Source organism: Diorhabda sublineata, chromosome 1, assembly GCF_026230105.1.
Source record: "Diorhabda sublineata isolate icDioSubl1.1 chromosome 1, icDioSubl1.1, whole genome shotgun sequence".
Classification (NCBI taxonomy): domain Eukaryota; kingdom Metazoa; phylum Arthropoda; class Insecta; order Coleoptera; family Chrysomelidae; genus Diorhabda; species Diorhabda sublineata.
In genome coordinates, this window is record NC_079474.1 from 3,278,462 (window position 1) to 3,302,220 (window position 23,759).

Here is a 23,759-nt window from a genome sequence, read left to right on the forward strand (position 1 = left end):
ATATTTAAACACATAAAATTCAGCTATGGAAGAAATTAAGCACAGAAAATTTAATTTTTGATGTGATATTTTATATTTTTTTTATTTTATAAATCCAACCATGGATGAAACTAAATCGATAAAAGCTCGTATCGCAAAAATTGAAACTCGACAAAGACATTCTTACCAAATCAAGCTCAAAAAATCCAATATAAATGGAATTAGGAGAATAGCTCATTTTTTGATGCGATAATTTTCGAAAACCGATCTCTCAACAAATCAAGTTCATAAATCCAGCTACGTACAAAATTAAGTTCAATAAAGTTCATTTTTGACGAGATTAATTTCAGAAAAGCGATCCTTCATCAAATCAAGCTCATAAAATGCACTATGGATGAAATTAAACTTGAAACAGCTCATTTTTTGATAAGATAATTTCCGAAAAACGATCTCTCAACAAATCAAGTTCATAAATCCAGCTACGTACAAAATTAAGTTCAATAAAGTTCATTTTTGACGAGATTAATTTCAGAAAAGCGATCCTTCATCAAATGAAGCTTATAAAATCCAATATGGGTGAAATTAAACTTGAAACAGCTCATTTTTTGATGAGATAATTTTCGAAAAACGATCTCTCAACAAATCAAGTTCATAAATCCAGCTACGTACAAAATTAAGCTCAATAAAATTGATTTTCGACGGGATTAAATTCAGAAAAGCGATCCTTCATCAAATGAAGCTTATAAAATCCAATATGGGTGAAATTAAACTTGAAACAGCTCATTTTTTGATAAGATAATTTCCGAAAAACGATCTCTCAACAAATCAAGTTCATAAATCCAGCTACGTACAAAATTAAGTTCAATAAAGTTCATTTTTGACGAGATTAATTTCAGAAAAGCGATCCTTCATCAAATCAAGCTCATAAAATTCACTATGGATGAAATTAAACTTGAAACAGCTCATTTTTTGATAAGATAATTTCCGAAAAACGATCTCTCAACAAATCAAGTTCATAAATCCAGCTACGTACAAAATTAAGTTCAATAAAGTTCATTTTTGACGAGATTAATTTCAGAAAAGCGATCCTTCATCAAATCAAGCTCATAAAATTCACTATGGATGAAATTAAACTTGAAACAGCTCATTTTTTGATAAGATAATTTCCGAAAAACGATCTCTCAACAAATCAAGTTCATAAATCCAGCTACGTACAAAATTAAGTTCAATAAAGTTCATTTTTGACGAGATTAATTTCAGAAAAGCGATCCTTCATCAAATGAAGCTTATAAAATCCAATATGGGTGAAATTAAACTTGAAACAGCTCATTTTTTGATGAGATAATTTTCGAAAAACGATCTCTCAACAAATCAAGTTCATAAATCCAGCTACGTACAAAATTAAGTTCAATAAAGTTCATTTTTGACGAGATTAATTTCAGAAAAGCGATCCTTCATCAAATCAAGCTCATAAAATTCACTATGGATGAAATTAAACTTGAAACAGCTCATTTTTTGATAAGATAATTTCCGAAAAACGATCTCTCAACAAATCAAGTTCATAAATCCAGCTACGTACAAAATTAAGTTCAATAAAGTTCATTTTTGACGAGATTAATTTCAGAAAAGCGATCCTTCATCAAATGAAGCTTATAAAATCCAATATGGGTGAAATTAAACTTGAAACAGCTCATTTTTTGATGAGATAATTTTCGAAAAACGATCTCTCAACAAATCAAGTTCATAAATCCAGCTACGTACAAAATTAAGCTCAATAAAATTGATTTTCGACGGGATTAAATTCAGAAAAGCGATCCTTCATCAAATGAAGCTTATAAAATCCAATATGGGTGAAATTAAACTTGAAACAGCTCATTTTTTGATAAGATAATTTCCGAAAAACGATCTCTCAACAAATCAAGTTCATAAATCCAGCTACGTACAAAATTAAGTTCAATAAAGTTCATTTTTGACGAGATTAATTTCAGAAAAGCGATCCTTCATCAAATCAAGCTCATAAAATTCACTATGGATGAAATTAAACTTGAAACAGCTCATTTTTTGATAAGATAATTTCCGAAAAACGATCTCTCAACAAATCAAGTTCATAAATCCAGCTACGTACAAAATTAAGTTCAATAAAGTTCATTTTTGACGAGATTAATTTCAGAAAAGCGATCCTTCATCAAATGAAGCTTATAAAATCCAATATGGGTGAAATTAAACTTGAAACAGCTCATTTTTTGATGAGATAATTTTCGAAAAACGATCTCTCAACAAATCAAGTTCATAAATCCAGCTACGTACAAAATTAAGCTCAATAAAATTGATTTTCGACGGGATTAAATTCAGAAAAGCGATCCTTCATCAAATGAAGCTTATAAAATCCAATATGGGTGAAATTAAACTTGAAACAGCTCATTTTTTGATGAGATAATTTCCGAAAAGCGATCTCTCAACAAATCAAGTTCATAAATCCAGCTACGTACAAAATTAAGTTCAATAAAGTTCATTTTTGACGAGATTAATTTCAGAAAAGCGATCCTTCATCAAATCAAGCTCATAAAATCCAATATGGGTGAAATTAAACTCGAAAAAGTTCATTTTTTAATGAGATAATTTCCGAAAAACGATCTCTCAACAAATCAAGTTCATAAATCCAGCTACGTACAAAATTAAACTCAATAAAGTTCATTTTTGACAAGATTAATTTCAGAAAAGCGATCCTTCATCAAATCAAGCTCATAAAATTCACTATGGATGAAATTAAACTTGAAACAGCTCATTTTTTGATAAGATAATTTCCGAAAAGCGATCTCTCAACAAATCAAGTTCGTAAATCCAGCTCCGTACAAAATTAAGCTCAATAAAGTTGATTTTTGAAGAGATTAATTTCAGAAAAGCGATCCTTCACCAAATCCAGCTCATAAAATCCAATATGGACGGAATTATACATGAAAAAGTTCATTTTTGATGAGATTAATTTTAGAGAAGCTATTCTTAATCAAATAAATCCAACTATGGACGAAAAAACACTCAGAAAAGGTCATTTTAGAAATTTTCATCTAATCAAAAATAATTAACTAGCCTGTAAGTCCTATATAACTTAAATTTCATTGAATAAAGTCAGTTTATATGCTGGAATGTCATTAGCAATACCTTAATATCAAATTTTTTTCACATCCAATTGAAAATCTAAAATTTTTCTACTATTTTCTATATTGGCTTGTAACAGCTTAATCGTCACAGAAAAATTCGAATAATTTTATTGTTTGTTACAGAGTTGGGAAGCTCTTCCTCCCGATACAGCGACTTTCACTCCGGACATCACTCCTCTGATCCTTTCAGCTCATAGAGATAACTACGAAATTATCAAAATTCTGTTGGATAGAGGCGCTACGTTACCAATGCCGCATGACGTTAGGTAAGAACCCATGATCTGTTATTTCGAGTAGATTTGAAAGTTTGAGGTCCTCGAAGCAGATACTCACCAAAAAATTTTGGTATTCTCATGGCTTTACATAAATTTTTACTTTTTTAGGTTTAAAGTTCATTTATACGTAAATTTTTATTCAAGTTATGAAGCCAGTCAGAGTCTGATCGCGGTCGGGCATAATTCTTCACGGAAAGCGTTGATTATACAAACTTTTGGTTTCTGATGAGTTACCAGAAACCAAACGCATATATCAAACACCCCCTGTTAGTATTTTCGATAAACAATTACAATTTATGATAATTTTTTTAAGAATGTTTCTTTATGGCGAACGGTTTCCTTCTTTCGAACTAATTTTGTTGTTCCAATTTTCATATGAAATTGAGACTCTTCTAGCTTCACTTAATTCCTCTACTGCAATTTTTAATCCGAATAAAATGTTGACGTAGTGTTTTCCATGTTTTTTATAGGAGGAGTTTTGATGAAACGCATATTTACATTCAGTAGCGTCATATCGACATCCTATCAGTATTTTTAGAATTCAAGGTATTTTTCTAAGCACGTCATCTTCTTTTTCCGACTCTCCTATATTCTGATCGTTCACTTTAATGGACATATTTTGTCATACAACTTTTCTTTAATGAAATTTATCGATAATTTTATACCTTTTTAATATGAAAATTAATCATCCAAAATAGAGCTACATGAGTTCGCAGAAAAACTGAGAAAAATAAATAAATAATTATATTTCAAAACATTTAATATTAAAATCAATAAAGGAGTTGAAAGGAGTAACACAGGTCATATCTTCCCATCAAATTTACACATATTTTACCATCTGGAACTTCCAGTATAACTGCTCTGTCCATGGTTCTGCTTTACTTTCTTTAGCATCGGGTCACTTTTCCTTAAGAGTTTTCTAGTTTTTTTCTGTCCATTCCCTGTTTGGTCTTTAACAAAAAGTTGTTTACTAAGTACCGGATCCTTGTTTTCAAATTATTTTTCTCGGGGGTGAATCCACAAATCCTCTTAATCAGCTGGAGCTCCCACCACATTTCCTCTTCTTCCACCATCTGGAACTTCCAGTGTAACTTCGGGAGGACCGTTATTTCTGCTCTGTCCATGGTTCTGCTTCACTTTCTGTCCATTCCCTGTTTGGTCTTTAACAAAAAGTTGTTTTCTAAGTAACGGATCCTTTTTTTCGAATTATTTTTCTCGGGGATGAATCCACAAATCCTCTTAATCAGCTGGAACTCCCAACATATTTCCCCTTCTTCCACCATCTGGAACTTCCAGTGTAACTTCGGGAGGACCGTTATTTCTGCTCTGTCCATGGTTCTGCTTTACCTTCGTTAGCATCGCGTCACTTTTTCTTGGAAATTTTCCAATTTTATCTGTCCATTCCCTGTTTGGTCTTTAACAAAAAGTTGTTTACTAAGTACCGGATCCTTGTTTTCAAATTATTTTTCTCGGGGATGAATCCACAAATCCTCTTAATCAGCTGGAACTCCCAACATATTTCCCCTTCTTCCACCATCTGGAACTTCCAGTGTAACTTCGGGAGGACCGTTATTTCTGCTCTGTCCATGGTTCTGCTTTACCTTCGTTAGCATCGCGTCACTTTTTCTTGGAAATTTTCCAATTTTATCTGTCCATTCCCTGTTTGGTCTTTAACAAAAAGTTGTTTTCTAAGTACCGGATCCTTGTTTTCAAATTATTTTTCTCGGGGGTGAATCCACAAATCCTCTTAATCAGCTGGAACTCCCACCACATTTCCTCATCTTCCACCATCTGGAACTTCCAGTGTAACTTCGGGAGGACCGTTATTTCTGCTCTGTCCATGGTTCAGCTTTACCTTCGTTAGCATCGCGTCACTTTTACCATGTACCAGATCTTCTTCCAAAGAAATCAACTCACATCTCGTAAGAGATTGTGCTTACTTTTGGGCACGAGAAAGAATTTACATTGGTAATTGTTGTCTTTGCCTACTTTACGTCCTTGACACTTCAAATTAAGCTTGAAATTAGACTTTGAATAAACAAATTTGTGTCATCATTTCATTGAGTAGAGAATCCACTCACCGTTTACTTTGTATACCAAAGAAGACCTTGACATTCCTTATATCCAACGTTCTCTGATTTTACTGCTTCATGTATTCTGCCGCATTGAAACCTCGTCGTTTCCAGAATTGCCAGAAGGTCTATTGGGATTGCATCGTTAATGATTCAAACAGTCAAGGTGATGTAGTGATGCGTCCACAGATCCGACCAGTAAACTTACTGCAGAATGCAGTATAAACTTTATCTTAATAAGCAGTAAGCCACCAGCATGAATCAACGAAACGATATTCGATGTTATTTTTTCGTACGATTTCCCGCAGGAGCTACGATCCTACCGTACGATTGGACGTTATCCTAGTTTATATTCGACAAAATCGAATTTTTTCATCAAAGTTCCAATAAATTCTTAATCAACTTACTGACCTAGCTACTTCTTTAAACTTTCAGATGCGGTTGCGACGAGTGTGTTACATCTAGAATGGAGGACTCTTTGCGACACTCGAGAAGCAGGATCAACGCTTACAGAGCCCTAGCTTCGCCGTCCCTTATAGCCCTCTCCTCGAAGGATCCCATTCTAACCGCTTTCGAACTCTCTTGGGAGTTGCGTAGGTAAGTTGGATTGTTGTTTATTTTCGTTACTAACGATGGAATAAAGCGCTGACGCCTAACAAATTCCTGAAAGCTTTTTCTGTTTATACTGAAAAACTGATAAATATTTAGTGATTCAATTCTAATAACTTTGTTATATATTTTAATTTTCAGTTTTGCCAAGGACAAAATGTTATAGAGGGTGATATAATAAACGTAGCTTGGAAAATAGCTGCGGAAAGTGAACTCGAAAATAGTTGAAAATGCAAATGTATTAGTGTGAGCCCCATTAAACTAAATTGATCATCGTATTTTTCGGGAAACTTTACGTGAATTTCATGCTATGAATTTTACTCTAAGTACTCGAATGAGACCTAAGGAAGAGTGGAAATTTTCCGATTAAAAACTTGAATGATTTTACCGAGATTTAACACAAAATTTAAACTATAAATTCAATTTTTTACAAAGTTAAACGATTTCTGTGATATTTTTCACAACTGCAACGCATACGTCACATTTTTGACGATGTTATATGATTATAGTGATATTTTTCACAGACTTCAATCTATAAATGACATTTTCGATGAAGTTGTGCGATTTGAGCAATAATATTCACAAAATCCAGCCCTTAAATAACAGTTTTAACGAGGTTAAACGATTTTAGCGATTTTTTTCACAAAATTATAACTACAAATACAATTTTTGACAAAGTTAAACGATTTCTGTGATATTTTTCACAACTGCAACGCATACGTCACATTTTTGACGATGTTATATGATTATAGTGATATTTTTCACAGACTTCGACCTATAAATGACATTTTCGATAAAGTTTAAAGATTTTAGCGATATTATTAACAAAACTCAACCTATAAGTGATATTTGAAACAATTTAAGCGATTTTTTCATCCTCAAATAACATTTATATTGGAGTTAAATGATTTTAGCGATTTTTTTTACAAAATTCAACCCTTAAATAACATTTTTATCGGCGTTAAATGATTTTAGCGATATTATTAACAAAACTCAACCTATAAGTGACATTTGAAACAATTTAAGCGATTTTTTCATCCTCAAATAACATTTATATTGGAGTTAAATGATTTTAGCGATTTTTTTTACAAAATTCAACACTTAAATAACATTTTTATCGGCGTTAAATGATTTTAGCGATATTATTAACAAAACTCAACCTATAAGTGATATTTGAAACAATTTAAGCGATTTTTTCATCCTCAAATAACATTTATATTGGAGTTAAATGATTTTAGCGATTTTTTTTACAAAATTCAACCCTTAAATAACATTTTTATCGGCGTTAAATGATTTTAGCGATATTATTAACAAAACTCAACCTATAAGTGACATTTGAAACAATTTAAGCGATTTTTTCATCCTCAAATAACATTTATATTGGAGTTAAATGATTTTAGCGATTTTTTTTACAAAATTCAACCCTTAAATAACATTTTTATCGGCGTTAAATGATTTTAGCGATATTATTAACAAAACTCAACCTATAAGTGATATTTGAAACAATTTAAGCGATTTTTTCATCCTCAAATAACATTTATATTGGAGTTAAATGATTTTAGCGATTTTTTTTACAAAATTCAACCCTTAAATAACATTTTTATCGGCGTTAAATGATTTTAGCGATATTATTAACAAAACTCAACCTATAAGTGATATTTGAAACGAAGTTAAACAATTTTAGCAATATTTCACACAAAAAGTCTTGATTGATAGAGCAATTTTCAATTCTGAATTCAGAAACCAGTTTCCACTATAATTGAGCTCAGAGTAGTGATTTTTGACTAATTTAAAGCAGAAAGGTGACATTTTCTCAGAAAGCAATTCAAAAATGCTAATCTTTGATCAAATTTGATTCTAAATAATCATTGTTCATCAAATAAAACTCAGAAATTCAAATTTTTTGAAAGTAAAATTGCTCAATTTAAGCTCAGCTGTTGACATAATTTAAAAGAGCCATTTTTGATGCAATTGAATTGATAAGAATCAATTTTTGACACGATTAAACTCAGAAAACTAATTTTGTAACAAATTAAACACGTAAAAACTTTTTATTTCCTAGTCCAACTCAAAAAATTATAGACAGAATTTATCTCGAAAAAATTGCTTATAGACATAATTAGATTTGACTTAAAAACCGTTTACCACAAAATTAAGCTCTGAAAATTTAATTATGAACGAAATAAAGTCCTTTTTTGACATAATTGGAATTGATTTTTTATAATATGAAAGTTTTTTTTTGACCAAGTTCGATTCAAAAATCCATAGTAAGTAAACCGCTTCATCTTTTTAATATGCCTCTACCAATTCCTCAATCCGTGAATGCGAAATCAATTGAACAAAACCTAAATTAAAGACTTTACTTCAAAATAGAGCGAACTCAACTGGATTCGTCCAATTTTCCAGCCAAGTCTCTTTAGAACACCGACTCGTCTCCACAACAACAACCAACACCTTTAAATTTCTGAACTGCTTACTTCAGACTGATCTTCTTCTGAGCTTGACTTTTGTACTCTTGGTATGATAAGGTGCAAATTGGTCTGGTGATTACTAGGTATTGAATATTGATTGATCCAGATCATTTCTTCTGACATTCTCCTAGTTTTTCGACAAAAACTGCTGGGGTTTCAACTGCCCGAATCTTCCACGCTCTACATCATCAATAGAGTCGATGGGTGCTCAACAAGCTTTAATTTGCTCTAGTCATCTAAACTTGGAGATTAATTTTACCATGTAAAAATGATGACTGAGCAAAACAGGGAATATAGATTTGATAAAATCCAGGAGTTCGAATACTTGGGATTGACATGACCAACGAAGGAGATAAAACCAGGGAAATCGACAAAATACTAGGAAAACTATGGAGCTCAAAAGATGGGATATATAGCCACAATGAACGAAGATAATAATATGTAGAGAAGATGTAGAAAGAATAGGAACAGAGATAGAAATGCTGAACGTTTAACGATGTTTATGTAATCTTAATAGACTTTTTCACGTTGTTTGGCCTAAAAGAAGTAGTTTCGAAGTCTCCGGTGAATTGAAATCAATATACATACGAATTTCACAGTGTATATTTCAACTAACAGCATAAATATTCGGAGCAGACATCAATGAAGATTATTTTTGGAAAAAAAAGTCTATGAACAACGTTATTTTCTCTCTCGTTAGAATTTAAACGCCACTTTTTATCTTTGAATGGATAATCGAAGTTGTTGTTGCGAGGTAATATTTAGACCGAGCTCAATAAAAAGCTAATTACGTCTGAGTTACTAAAAAACCGCTGTATCATCATCGTTCGTTAAGGGTTTACGGCAAAAAACTTGGAAAATTCAATATATTGGAGATGACCTAGCTGGAAATGAGGGAAAACGCGATCGGAATAATATATAAACAAATTTATTCGATTTTAGATAATTGAAAATTGATACCAGTATAGTGAAAAACTTTTTTTTAATATGCTTTCTCCAAGTCTACATCTACAAATCTTCTACCATACAAAGTGATAACTCTGTTTTATATACGTTTATGTTTGATGATTCTATGGGACGTACAAGATTTTTTCGTTGGTTTAGAATGTTTAATAAGGACTGTGAAAACATGGAAAACGAAACTGAAGAAAAAAAACCGGGCCAATAACGAACTGACGTGTTGTAATTTACTAAGATTGTCGATATTCACCACGAAACCGTCAGATTAATTTTAATTGAAGATTTCACGATAAGAAAACTTTTTTCTTGATTCAATTTTTGTCTTATGGATACAGAATGTTATATATTGTAATATTAGACTGTTTTTCACAAAATCCAGCTCAGAAAATCGAATTTAGCTAAAATTTGAACCGAAAAAAACATTTTTGGTATAAATTAAACCAGAAAAGTTATTTTGTGAGAATTTTGACGAAATATTGTAAGAAAAATTCAATAAATCTATGAAAATTCAATATGAATGAAAAATTTCGCTATTATCCCACGTCTAACATTCCCAATTATTTGTGTCTTGTATCTAAACTCGACAAGACCCTCTTGTCTACATCCAGAAAGCAAAGAATCAATCTTTGTTAGAAAAAAAGTAAAAAAAGAGGATGTAATTTATTAAATGTCACATAAAAGACGATCACTTAAGTCAAAAAAGCTTTAATAAATCTTTGTCTTATGCCAATAAACTCATACATTAACATTTTAGAGACGTTTTTGAATAATGTAGTAGAAAATTTCAACTAGAAATTTGAATTTATAAATAATATGGAAATAGCTTTATCCGAATTATTTTACAAAAAAAAAACATTTCACCTACTCAACATACATTATAAATCATTAGACTAACGAACTCGACAACAATATTTAACACTTTCGCATGTAGTTTTAACACGTTAACTGCCAGCTTCAATTCAAAATTTAATTTAAAAATATCTACAAGAAATTCCTAAGTTTTTCCAAATGTTCCAAGTATAAACATGAAAGAAGCTCGGTTTCAAGAAAAATCTAAAAGAAAAAAAATCGAGGAGTCAATAAAGATCTGAAGAAATCGTTTACGGTCAATCACTTTGAAAGAATTGGAATAACCGAACAAACAATTTACGATAACTGTCGAGAAGTTTGTGGACAATTCTCCACAAACATCAGAAATTGCAGGCTACGAAGTGATTGACAATTTTAACTATCTTGGTTTCTTGATTATGTAAGATTAGTCATAGAAGGCAAACGCCCAAAAGGAATATCTTCAACCAGAAGGGTAGACCAAACAAAGCCAAAAGCCAAAAAAGTAGAGAGAAGCTTTGGTTGAAGCGGTTCTCACGGAAAATTGCGAAAATCGATAAGAAAAATTCTAAAGGAACAGAATGTATTTCAAAAATCAAGAAAATCCGCACTCAAATATTCTTAGAATCCACAATTGTCTCAATGATAACAAGTTTACATCTGCTAAAGTTTTGGAAATCATCAACGACGACGAGAAATATTTTACTTTTAACAGGAGTGATAATGGAGTAAATTAAGAATTTATCCCTGCTAGAGGTGATTCTAAGGGGTAGTGGATTATTCATAATAACAAAATAAAAACTACAAAAAATGTTTTGACTATTTGAAAAGACAGCAAAAAGTTATTGCCTACATCTCGACAAAAATAAGACCAAGTATATTGAAATTGGTAACAAAAACCGATTAACAGTAACAACAGACCAAAACAAGAACTTCCTCTTTGATAGAGTTCAATAACTGGGAGTAAAGTGGACGAAATTAAGGAATTCGACAACTTATTAAGGTGTAAAGATATCTCGAGGGTGGCGAAGCTAAGAATCTGCGGTGTAAGGAGCTAAGTGCAAAAGAAAGAAGAATATTTAGAAAAAGTTTTGGAGGGAACTAGATGATTGAAGAAAAAGAACGAAAGCAGAGATTCAGAAAACTGTCATTCAGTACGCGTTATGCGGGAAAGTTTCCCCGAAGAAACTTACTAAATAAAAAAACATTTGGAATCGTTGAACGACGTTGTCGAAAAACTGGAAATAGACATCCTGTTAGACCAAGAACAACAAGAACCATATGGTAAGACAAACAAATAAGTCATCTTCAAATTCTTGGAGGATACTTAAAGTCCAAGAGCTCTTTCCAAACGATCTACCGGGTGAAGTAGATTTTTGTTAAACATTCCAAGAAAGGACAAGCCTTCAAACCAATTTTTTAAAATGTATTCTTTTTACGGACGTGGTATATTTAACCATAATGCACACTTCTGGTGTGATGAAATTCCACATGTCAAAAGGTTATCACATTACCAAGACTCAATTAAAGTTAATGTTTGGGGGGCAGCAACTTTAGGTAACAACTTAATATGTTTTAAACAATCCCTCATTCGATATTTTAGAAGATTTAACGCTAAATAAGTGAAGATCTCTATGTTTTAAGCACGATTGAGCTCCATCTTTCTTTGATAGCAGAAGCTACGATTCATTGGCCCCCTCGATCACGCGATAGTTCATAGTTCGTAGTTGTGGGCTGCCAACGGCACTCCGGATCATCCGTGATGTCCATGGTGTGAAGGAGACGTCTTAGATGGCAGTTTCCGGTCTGTTGTTTGGTGAGAGACGAACGGGGTCCATCTATCTGGGCGTGTCCATGCATCTCTGTCGAAACCGCCTTGCGAGAAGGCTGTCGAGAGACGTGGTGGCAACGCTTTTGGCCACGCCAAGAATAGGTTCGGTCATGGCGATTTTAATGCCTTGAATTATACAGTTCGGTCGTATTTCAAAGAAAAAGTTTATGCTACAGAGGTAAATTCACCCCAAGAATTGAAAGACAGAATTCAACGTCACCTCATACCTCACTCCCGAACGCTCATACCAGTATCGGTTATTACTTCATGATTTTCCAATCAAAATATTCCGAAAACGGTTCACAGTATCGAGTTTTTTCAAGGATATCTTTTCGGTGTAAAAATAAATGATGTTTTAGTTCACTTGAAATTTTTCTCGATCAATCTAATATCGAAAAAGTTATGTTCAATACTACTTAGTATAAACCGTGTAACTAGTGCCCTCTATGAGAGTTTTTTTCGACGTCCTTTGTCTTAAATGTTTCTCAGTTTTCTCTCTATCCTAGAGACGGGAACACCCTGTATAAAATGTGTATATTTATAGTGTGATAACTATTACTTCGTAAAGTGCACGAATTGAATTTAAAAAAACAGTTTGTATGGATTTTTTCACGTTTCACGTGACCCTTTTTTATACACATGATTTAGAAGATCGAAAACGGCAGTGAACGTGTTTATATAACTATGATACTATGAGGAAAAAATGGAAATTATCACGAGAAAAATCACCCGAAAACAAAATAGTATTAAAAAACTGATCTGAAATTAAAATATTGCGATTTGTTTCAGATTAAGTTTCATGGAACACGAATTCAAAAGTGAGTACCAAGAATTGAGGAAACAATGTCAGGATTTCGCAACGGCTCTATTAGACCATACCAGAAGCTCTTACGAATTAGAGGTTCTTCTAAATCACGACCCCACGGGACCTGCTTTCGAACATGGAGATAGGATGCATTTGAACAGACTGAAGTTAGCTATAAAATTAAGGCAAAAAAAAGTAAGTGATGTGTTACATGTCGTTTATCAAGTTTTGTTTATACTAAACTACAAAAATTTAATGCTATTAATTAATGTATTAATGTAGTTTCTTATTGGGAACGTGGCAATGAAACACCAAAGTGGACAAACTTTAATATATTTTCCGAACTTTCGAATACTTATGTATTCATCGTCTGGGAAATAATTAATTAAGATTTTCGGTGTTTTTGAATCTACAAAATTTCGAAACCTATGAATTTTGAAATTTTTTACAAGAATACGATTCAAAAACGCCGAAAATCTTAATTAATTATTTCCCAGACGATGAATACATAAGTTAGTCCACTTTGGTGTTTCATTGCCACGTTCCCAATAAGAAACCGCTCGTAATATAGCTTGCAACGTCTTCTTTACAATTCACATATATATACGGGGTCTTTCAAAACGTTATATCACTGTATTAAGCGAAATAAATGTATATATAACGCAAAGTTCAAAAATGCGGCAGCAGCTGAATACTTTTATGGCTGTTTCGACCTAGGGAGGAACTTGAACGTTGAACAAGCTTTGATTGGCTAAACTTTATTGTTAATTTGCGATTATTCTATTCGTTACAGACTTGTGATTGTTTGGTGATTTTTAATCGATTTATTTCGCTTAATACAGTGATATAACGTTTTGAAAGACCCTGTATATATATTTTAATTATAAATGTAATTGACTCGAATGGTCTTTATTAAAATCGACCGAAATTCTCTTACATCTTTGTATAAAAAGGTTCAACGTCCTAAAAGTGTGTCATGAGTTATTTGACATAATAACCTGGTCTGCATTTCCACTTTTCGAAGGAAAATTCCCTTATTAAAGTGCAATTTCGATCGTTGAACCGGCATCATCGTTACCTGGCCCTTTGAAATACGATTCTTCGAGGGCACTTCGTAAAATGTTTTTATTAATTAGAACCATTGTGACGGAATGAAGATTTGGAGTGTCGTTGAAAATTTAAAATACCAAATTGGTATTTTTTTAATCACTAATTATTTAAATAAATATGATAATAATCGTTTCGTAGATAATCGGGTATTAATAATCATAGTTTCGTCAATTTTTCAAAAAATCAAGATCGTTTAGAAACATAATGATTCATTAGATATTGCTGAAAGAAAATATTTGATTAGTTACTTGAATAAACTTTATTTTCTAAAAATAACATCATCTGAATGACGGCCCTCTCGAAAAAGGGGTCGTGTCCCTCGGATTGTTCATGTAGACTTTATGTTCGAGGTGAAAAAATCAAGAGGCACCAAGTCAGGCCTACGTGGGGGCCAAGGGATATCACCTCTTTTGGAAAATCAGTCATGCAGGAAACATCTGTCTGACAGCCGCCATAGAGACATTTGATGTGTGACAGGTCGCTCCGTTTTATTGGAACCAAGTTCTCGTATTCGATATTCTCGATCTCGCAAGTTCTGCAGTCAAATATCTCTCTAACATCGCAACATAGCGGTCGGTGTTAACGGTGATGTTTCGTCCTCGTGAATCGTTAATTTCAGACTATACAGTGGTTTCTGATGTTCCACTTTTTAATTTTTTCGGTCTAATAACGACAATTTTGACGATTTACTAGCCTATTTAAATGAAAATGAGCCTCATCTGATAAAAGGATGTTGCCAAAAGTGGAAAATCGACTAAACATTTCTTCAGCTAATGCCAACCATGCTCTAAAGTCGGTATGTTTCAATTCCTGTGTCAACTGGAGCTTATAAGGATGCAGTTTACGATCCAACTTCAAAATTCTAATAAGAACTAATAATTTGAGACATAAGATAGAACATAAAATACAGAGCGATCCATTTGAAAAAACCCGAAAGAACAATGTATTAATATTTCGATTCGCCCTGTACCAGATTCAATGAATATCAACGATATAAATAATTTTCTAGAATTTGTACTACTATTCGAATGCTTTGGCCGCATCAGATCTTCAATCTTGGATTTCTCCTACATTATACAGGGTATTGCACTTGTTATTACTTTTGAAACACCCCGTAGAACACATCACAACCCCATAATATTCTAATGAGAAAGTCGCGGTGGTTCCAATTATCGCACAGCATTCTAAAACACCCTATAAGATTGTAAATAATTTTTGAAGACTAATAACAACTACAATCTCTCAAATTTTCAAAGGACAAAGGAGATCTCGAACTTTATCACACTAATCAATTACCCTGTATAGAATTAACCGTAATGCACTAGATAATTCAAGTCCGAACTATCGATGTTCACTTGAAAGTATTTTAATGTTAAATTTATTTGGTTTCACTTACTTAATGTACTGAAAAAGTTTTTAAAATTATAGAGGAATCGAAATATGTATAGCAATTTTTTTTTGTTTAAGTTTGTCGCCCATTCTAACGTTCAACAACTTCTGGCTTCCCTTTGGTACGAGGGTTTACCGGGATTTCGACGTAAAAATATGGTTTTGCAAGCGCTAGAGATCGTCCGGATAGGAATTCTGTTTCCGTTTTTCTCTATCGCCTACATCGCCGCACCGCATTCCGTTATCGGCCAAACCATGCGGAAACCTTTCATCAAGTTCATATGCCATTCCGCTTCGTACTTTCTGTTTCTTTGTAAGTAATTACATCCTTGTAATCTAAACGTTTCGATTTCAATGAAATTTTAATATTTTGGCGATCGCGCTAATAACGAATCCACCAAAATTTTAAAACGAAAGAAATTCACCACCAAAATTTTAAATGCAAGCTCCACCACCAAAATTTTAAATAAAGGAGCTCCCCCACCAACATTCCAAATCAAAGCTTCCCCACCAAAATTTTAAATGGAAGCTCCGCCGCCAAAATTATGGATGAAAGCTCCGCCGCCAAAATTATGAATGAAAGCTCCGCCGCCAAGATTTTGAATGGAGGAGCTTCGCCGCCAAAATTTTTAATGAAGGTGCTTCGCCACCAAAATTTTAAATTAAAGCTTCACCACCTAAATTTTCTTTCATCAAATGGAACTAAAAAGTTCATATATACGAGGGTAACCCGGAAAGTTTCCGAACATCATCGGTCAAAGATAAGTCCTTTTTTACACCAGATGCAATAAAATGTAAAAGTCCAGAAGCATTTACCATGCTGTAGTCGAATGTAAAGTGGAAATACCTTGTTCTGAATCTCCCAAAAGTAGTAAACCAGGAATTTTTAACCAATAAAGAATATTAAAAAGAGCAGAAGACAGAGTGGAGGCTTCAGTTGGGAAATTAGCACGTGCCGGCCAAAACCTGTGACAACCAGCCCACTCAATGGTTCTGGAAAGCATTCAGAGATGGAAATGGACCAAAAGCGCGTTTGAAAACATTTCCTTCAACTTATCGACGCAATATAAGCAAAATGATTCGGTTTTTTACATTGATTTTCAATTGAATCGACCAATACACTCTTAAAAAGAACGAAAAGTCGATTGCTGATGGTGAACACGCTCCAAGAAAGGCGAAATCGATTTTAGGAAAATTTAGGAAAAGCATTTGCCGTGGTAGTATCGGGAAAATATAGTCAAATCGGCGACTTTTCTTCTAGGCTCCAAGCTGTCCAAGATTCTGGTCAGCTCTGGATCGCCTATAAGTCCGAGCCAAGCTCCAAATTAGCGAGTAATATTCCAAAAATAGACAAACCTGTATCTTGTAGATGATTAGAAGCTGTAGCTTTTTGATCTTAAGAAGTTTTTGTGAAGCTGCCTTGGCTGAATCAGCCACGTGACTATGCCAGAACATATTACTCAAAACCTCAACCTCCCGACAAGCCAGAATGCTTCCAAAATCGGTGTTGATGGTGGTAATCGATCCAAACACCAAACCTTTCTGAGATGTGTCCATCGATAGCGACCTGGATGGATAGAAAGCTACTAAACCAGCTGATAAGTGAGGATGACAAACCGTATGATCTTCATTTATGGTTAACGACTTTTTTCATCGCATTGGCAATTGCAGGGACTACAGCAATTGAATGGTAGTTACTGGGAACTGTCTTTTTTCCTTTTTTCGTTATGGGTTGAACCCGAACACGTTTCCGATGTGTTAGAACAAAGAGTTTGCATAACGGATTTGTTAGTTCAGTGGTATTCCATCTGGATCAGCTAGATATAACTTTTCTCGTCATGTTTCTCTAAAATAAACATTATAAATACATTTTAATTTTAAATGTACTCGATTGTGATTATTCGATTTAACGAAAAGGCTATTCTTGAAACGCCTTGGCAAATATCTCCGTCTGGAAACGTGCAAGACGTAAATCACCCGATTATTTGAACGCGAGCTAAACGACGCGTCGTTTATAAGGAAATCCTTCTCTCAGTATCAAACCCCCATTTATTTCAGCTATTCTAGATAACATGGCGACAAAGTAATAAAATGCCACGAAAACTGAAGTTTATAAATCAGATATTGAAGGAATACATAAGAAATAGATCATTTCTTTAGATGATGTTCGTAATTTTTTGGTTTACGTCCAACTTAAGGATCCGACAATATCCTGAATAGATCCTACGGAATTAATCGGGTAAATTGACGTTTCCATTACGAGTACAAGCCCGAAATTCCACTTTGGACTGTCTGTGTAACGAGGACGCAGCAATAAATTTGAAGATATCCCATTCAGGTCATCATTTGTGTCAATATTTTCAAAAATAACAGGAACTAAATTATTTCGGACTGAAATAACAGCTGAACAATGAATTTATACGACAAAAAACGATGTGAACATTCAGATAATCACGCAAGTTATATAGGGAGACTCAAAATGAAAAAATAATACGCAGAGTGATTCGGATGTTTTTGCGTTTGAGAATAATTAGAAAACCCCGGTTTTTTCTTATCTCTTGATCACTGAGGACGAAAAAAGTATCGTATACGATAATGCATAACTCAAAAAGTAGTAAATCATCACGAAGTACAGCTGTGCAGGGTTAACGTTCCAAAAAAAAGAACTTCTTTGTGTTTGGTGGCGTGTCCGTGGGATTAAAATTAATCAAACAAATATTTCAGTTTCTAAATGATTCAATTTGTCCATCCCAATCTATGTGAGGGTGAAATTCTTTTGAATATCTTTTTTAAAAACGTATCCACCAGTGATTTACATTTGCATTTTCTGTTCGGCAGTTTTATTAATTCTGGCATCTCAAAGGCAGTTTCTTCAATCATTTTTCGGTATGGGTACTCCAGAAGAAGAATTTATACAACGAGGGGCTGAACCCTCGGTGGTTGAATGGATAATTCTTTCATACGTTGGTGGTAAGTTGTCTTTTTCTATTTCGAAATCATTTTAACTGTGTATATTGTTGAAAAATGACAAAACTAGATAAAAAAGACGTTTTTTAGAAGTTTTCTTGTTGATTATAAGCAAAAAATGTAATTGTGATCAACTATTTGATGTTAAATCCTAATAATTCCGTCGAAGGAAGCACTAAATCTGCATAATTCGAAACAATTTATTATCATGCTAATTTATAAATGAATGAAAGATCTGAAATCGTAAAGACGCGGCATCTGAACGTAATCAAAATTGAGTTGAGCTTGAAATATGGTATAATTTGATTTTATACAACAAATTATCATCAGTTAGTGGTATGTAGAAAAAAATCGAGACCTTAATAAGTTTCACAATATTGGAAATAAGAGGTTTAAAACTTGTGTAAATAATAAAGAAAAACATCAGCGTGTTCATAAAACCACTCACGCCAAAATAATTGAGGTATTGTACTGAAATTTTGGGGAGATGTTTTTGAAGGTTATTTGTATCTAGAAAAAAATCGAGACCTCGATAGGCTTCTCAATATTGGAAACAAGAGGCCTCAAACTTGTTTATATAGTAAAGAAAAACATCTGCGTGTTCATAAAACCACTCACGCCAAAATAATTGAGGTATTGTACTGAAATTTCGGGGAGATGTTTTTGAAGGCTATTTATATCTAGAAAAAAATCGAGACCTCGATAGGCTTCTCAATATTGGAAACAAGAGGCCTCAAACTTGTTTATATAGTAAAGAAAAACATTTGCGTGTTCATAAAACCACTCACGCCAAAATAATTGAGGTATTGTACTGAAATTTTGGGGAGATGTTTTTGAAGGTTATTTGTATCTAGAAAAAAATCGAGACCTCGATAGGCCACACAATATTGGAAACAAGAGGCCTCAAACTTGTTTATATAGTAAAGAAAAACATCTGCGTGTTCATAAAACCACTCACGCCAAAATAATTGAGGTATGGTACTGAAATTTTGGGGAGATGTTTTTGAAGGTTATTTGTATCTAGAAAAAAATCGAGACCTCGATAGGCTTCTCAATATTGGAAACAAGAGGCCTCAAACTTGTTTATATAGTAAAGAAAAACATCTGCGTGTTCATAAAACCACTCACGCCAAAATAATTGAGGTATTGTACTGAAATTTCAGGGAGATATTTTTGAGGGTTATTTGTATGTAGAAAAAAATCGAGACCTTGATAGGCTTCTCAATACTGGAAACAAGAGGCCTCAAACTTGTTTATATAGTAAAGAAAAACATCAACGTGTTCATAAAACCACTCACGCCAAAATAATTGAGGTATTGTACTGAAATTTCAGGGAGATATTTTTGAGGGTTATTTGTATGTAGAAAAAAATCGAGACCTTGATAGGCCACACAATATTGGAAACAAGAGGCCTCAAACTTGTTTATATAGTAAAGAAAAACATCTGCGTGTTCATAAAACCACTCACGCCAAAATAATTGAGATATTGTACTGAAATTTCGTGGAGATGTTTTTGAGGGTTATTTGTATGTCGAAAAAAATCGAGACCTTGATAGGCTACACAATATTGGAAATACGAAGTTTAAAAATTGTTTAAATAGTAAAGAAAAACATCTGCGTGTTCATAAAACCACTCACGCCAAAATAATTGAGGTATTGTACTGAAATTTCAGGGAGCTATTTTTAAGGGTTACTTGTATGTAGAAAAAAATCGAGACCTCGATAGGCTTCTCAATATTGGAAACAAGAGGCCTCAAACTTGTTTATATAGTAAAGAAAAACATCTGCGTGTTCATAAAACCACTCACGCCAAAATAATTGAGGTATTGTACTGAAATTTCGGGGAGATGTTTTTGAAGGCTATTTATATCTAGAAAAAAATCGAGACCTTGATAGGATTCACAATATTGGAAACAAGAAGCCTCAAACTTGTTCAAATAGTAAAGAAAAACATCTGCGTGTTCATAAAACCACTCACGCCAAAATAATTGAGGTATTGTACTGAAATTTTGGGGAGATGTTTTTGAAGGTTATTTGTATCTAGAAAAAAATCGAGACCTCGATAGGCTTCTCAATATTGGAAACAAGAGGCCTCAAACTTGTTTATATAGTAAAGAAAAACATCTGCGTGTTCATAAAACCACTCACGCCAAAATAATTGAGGTATTGTACTGAAATTTCGGGGAGATGTTTTTGAAGGCTATTTATATCTAGAAAAAAATCGAGACCTTGATAAGCTTCACAATATTGGAAATAAGAAGCCTCAAACTTGTTCAAATAGTAAAGAAAAACATCTGCGTGTTCATAAAACCACTCACGCCAAAATAATTGAGGTATTGTACTGAAATTTCGGGGAGATGTTTTTGAGGGTTATTTGTATGTAGAAAAAAATCGAGACCTTGATAGGCTTCTCAATATTGGAAACAAGAGGCCTCAAACTTGTTTAAATAGTAAAGAAAAACATCTGCGTGTTCATAAAACCACTCACGCCAAAATAATTGAGGTATTGCACTGAAATTTCAGGGAGATATTTTTGAGGGTTATTTGTATGTAGAAAAAAATCGAGACCTTGATAGGCTTCTCAATACTGGAAACAAGAGGCCTCAAACTTGTTTATATAGTAAAGAAAAACATCAACGTGTTCATAAAACCACTCACGCCAAAATAATTGAGGTATTGTACTGAAATTTAAGGGAGATATTTTTGAGGGTTATTTGTATGTAGAAAAAAATCGAGACCTTGATAGGCCACACAATATTGGAAACAAGAGGCCTCAAACTTGTTTATATAGTAAAGAAAAACATCTGCGTGTTCATAAAACCACTCACGCCAAAATAATTGAGATATTGTACTGAAATTTCGTGGAGATGTTTTTGAGGGTTATTTGTATGTCGAAAAAAATCGAGACCTTGATAGGCTACACAATATTGGAAATACGAAGTTTAAAAATTGTTTAAATAGTAAAGAAAAACATCTGCGTGTTCATAAAACCACTCACGCCAAAATAATTGAGGTATTGTACTGAAATTTCAGGGAGCTATTTTTAAGGGTTACTTGTATGTAGAAAAAAATCGAGACCTCGATAGGCTTCTCAATATTGGAAACAAGAGGCCTCAAACTTGTTTATATAGTAAAGAAAAACATCTGCGTGTTCATAAAACCACTCACGCCAAAATAATTGAGGTATTGTACTGAAATTTCGGGGAGATGTTTTTGAAGGCTATTTATATCTAGAAAAAAATCGAGACCTTGATAGGATTCACAATATTGGAAACAAGAAGCCTCAAACTTGTTCAAATAGTAAAGAAAAACATCTGCGTGTTCATAAAACCACTCACGCCAAAATAATTGAGGTATTGTACTGAAATTTTGGGGAGATGTTTTTGAAGGTTATTTGTATCTAGAAAAAAATCGAGACCTCGATAGGCTTCTCAATATTGGAAACAAGAGGCCTCAAACTTGTTTATATAGTAAAGAAAAACATCTGCGTGTTCATAAAACCACTCACGCCAAAATAATTGAGGTATTGTACTGAAATTTCGGGGAGATGTTTTTGAAGGCTATTTATATCTAGAAAAAAATCGAGACCTTGATAAGCTTCACAATATTGGAAATAAGAAGCCTCAAACTTGTTCAAATAGTAAAGAAAAACATCTGCGTGTTCATAAAACCACTCACGCCAAAATAATTGAGGTATTGTACTGAAATTTCGGGGAGATGTTTTTGAGGGTTATTTGTATGTAGAAAAAAATCGAGACCTTGATAGGCTTCTCAATATTGGAAACAAGAGGCCTCAAACTTGTTTAAATAGTAAAGAAAAACATCTGCGTGTTCATAAAACCACTCACGCCAAAATAATTGAGGTATTGCACTGAAATTTCAGGGAGATATTTTTGAGGGTTATTTGTATGTAGAAAAAAATCGAGACCTTGATAGGCTTCTCAATACTGGAAACAAGAGGCCTCAAACTTGTTTATATAGTAAAGAAAAACATCAACGTGTTCATAAAACCACTCACGCCAAAATAATTGAGGTATTGTACTGAAATTTCGGGGAGATGTTTTTGAGGGTTATTTGTATGTAGAAAAAAATCGAGACCTTGATAGGCTTCTCAATATTGGAAACAAGAGGCCTCAAACTTGTTTAAATAGTAAAGAAAAACATCTGCGTGTTCATAAAACCACTCACGCCAAAATAATTGAGGTATTGTACTGAAATTTTGGGGAGATGTTTTTGAAGGTTATTTGTATCTAGAAAAAAATCGAGACCTTGATAGGCTTCTCAATATTGGAAACAAGAGGCCTCAAACTTGTTTAAATAGTAAAGAAAAACATCTGCGTGCTCATAAAACCACTCACGCCAAAATAATTGAGGTATTGTATTGAAATTTCAGGGAGATGTTTTTGAAGGTTATTTGTATCTAGAAAAATATCGAGACCTTGATAGGCTTCTCAATATTGGAAACAAGAGGCCTCAATCTTGTTTAAATAGTAAAGAAAAACATCTGCGTGCTCATAAAACCACTCACGCCAAAATAATTGAGGTATTGTACTGAAATTTCGGGGAGATGTTTTTGAGGGTTATTTGTATGTAGAAAAAAATCGAGACCTTGATAGGCTTCTCAATACTGGAAACAAGAGGCCTCAAACTTGTTTATATAGTAAAGAAAAACATCAACGTGTTCATAAAACCACTCACGCCAAAATAATTGAGGTATTGTACTGAAATTTCGGGGAGATGTTTTTGAGGGTTATTTGTATGTAGAAAAAAATCGAGACCTTGATAGGCTTCTCAATATTGGAAACAAGAGGCCTCAAACTTGTTTAAATAGTAAAGAAAAACATCTGCGTGTTCATAAAACCACTCACGCCAAAATAATTGAGGTATTGTACTGAAATTTTGGGGAGATGTTTTTGAAGGTTATTTGTATCTAGAAAAAAATCGAGACCTTGATAGGCTTCTCAATATTGGAAACAAGAGGCCTCAAACTTGTTTAAATAGTAAAGAAAAACATCTGCGTGCTCATAAAACCACTCACGCCAAAATAATTGAGGTATTGTATTGAAATTTCAGGGAGATGTTTTTGAAGGTTATTTGTATCTAGAAAAATATCGAGACCTTGATAGGCTTCTCAATATTGGAAACAAGAGGCCTCAATCTTGTTTAAATAGTAAAGAAAAACATCTGCGTGCTCATAAAACCACTCACGCCAAAATAATTGAGGTATTGTATTGAAATTTCAGGGAGATGTTTTTGAAGGTTATTTGTATCTAGAAAAAAATCGAGACCTTGATAGGCTTCACAT

The 23,759-nt window shown here is 33.3% G+C and overlaps 1 protein-coding gene across 1 annotated transcript in view; it reads left to right on the top strand.

Moving 5' to 3' along the window:
- LOC130452362 (transient receptor potential-gamma protein) overlaps window positions 1–23,759 on the top strand; it is a 70,722-nt gene that overhangs the window by 9,223 nt on the left and 37,740 nt on the right. The window contains exons 3-7 of the mRNA XM_056791571.1: window positions 3,261–3,403; window positions 5,920–6,081; window positions 12,973–13,183; window positions 15,566–15,800; window positions 18,326–18,457. Coding sequence (XP_056647549.1) covers window positions 3,261–3,403; window positions 5,920–6,081; window positions 12,973–13,183; window positions 15,566–15,800; window positions 18,326–18,457 — 883 coding nt within the window. The remainder of the gene's footprint in view (window positions 1–3,260; window positions 3,404–5,919; window positions 6,082–12,972; window positions 13,184–15,565; window positions 15,801–18,325; window positions 18,458–23,759) is intronic.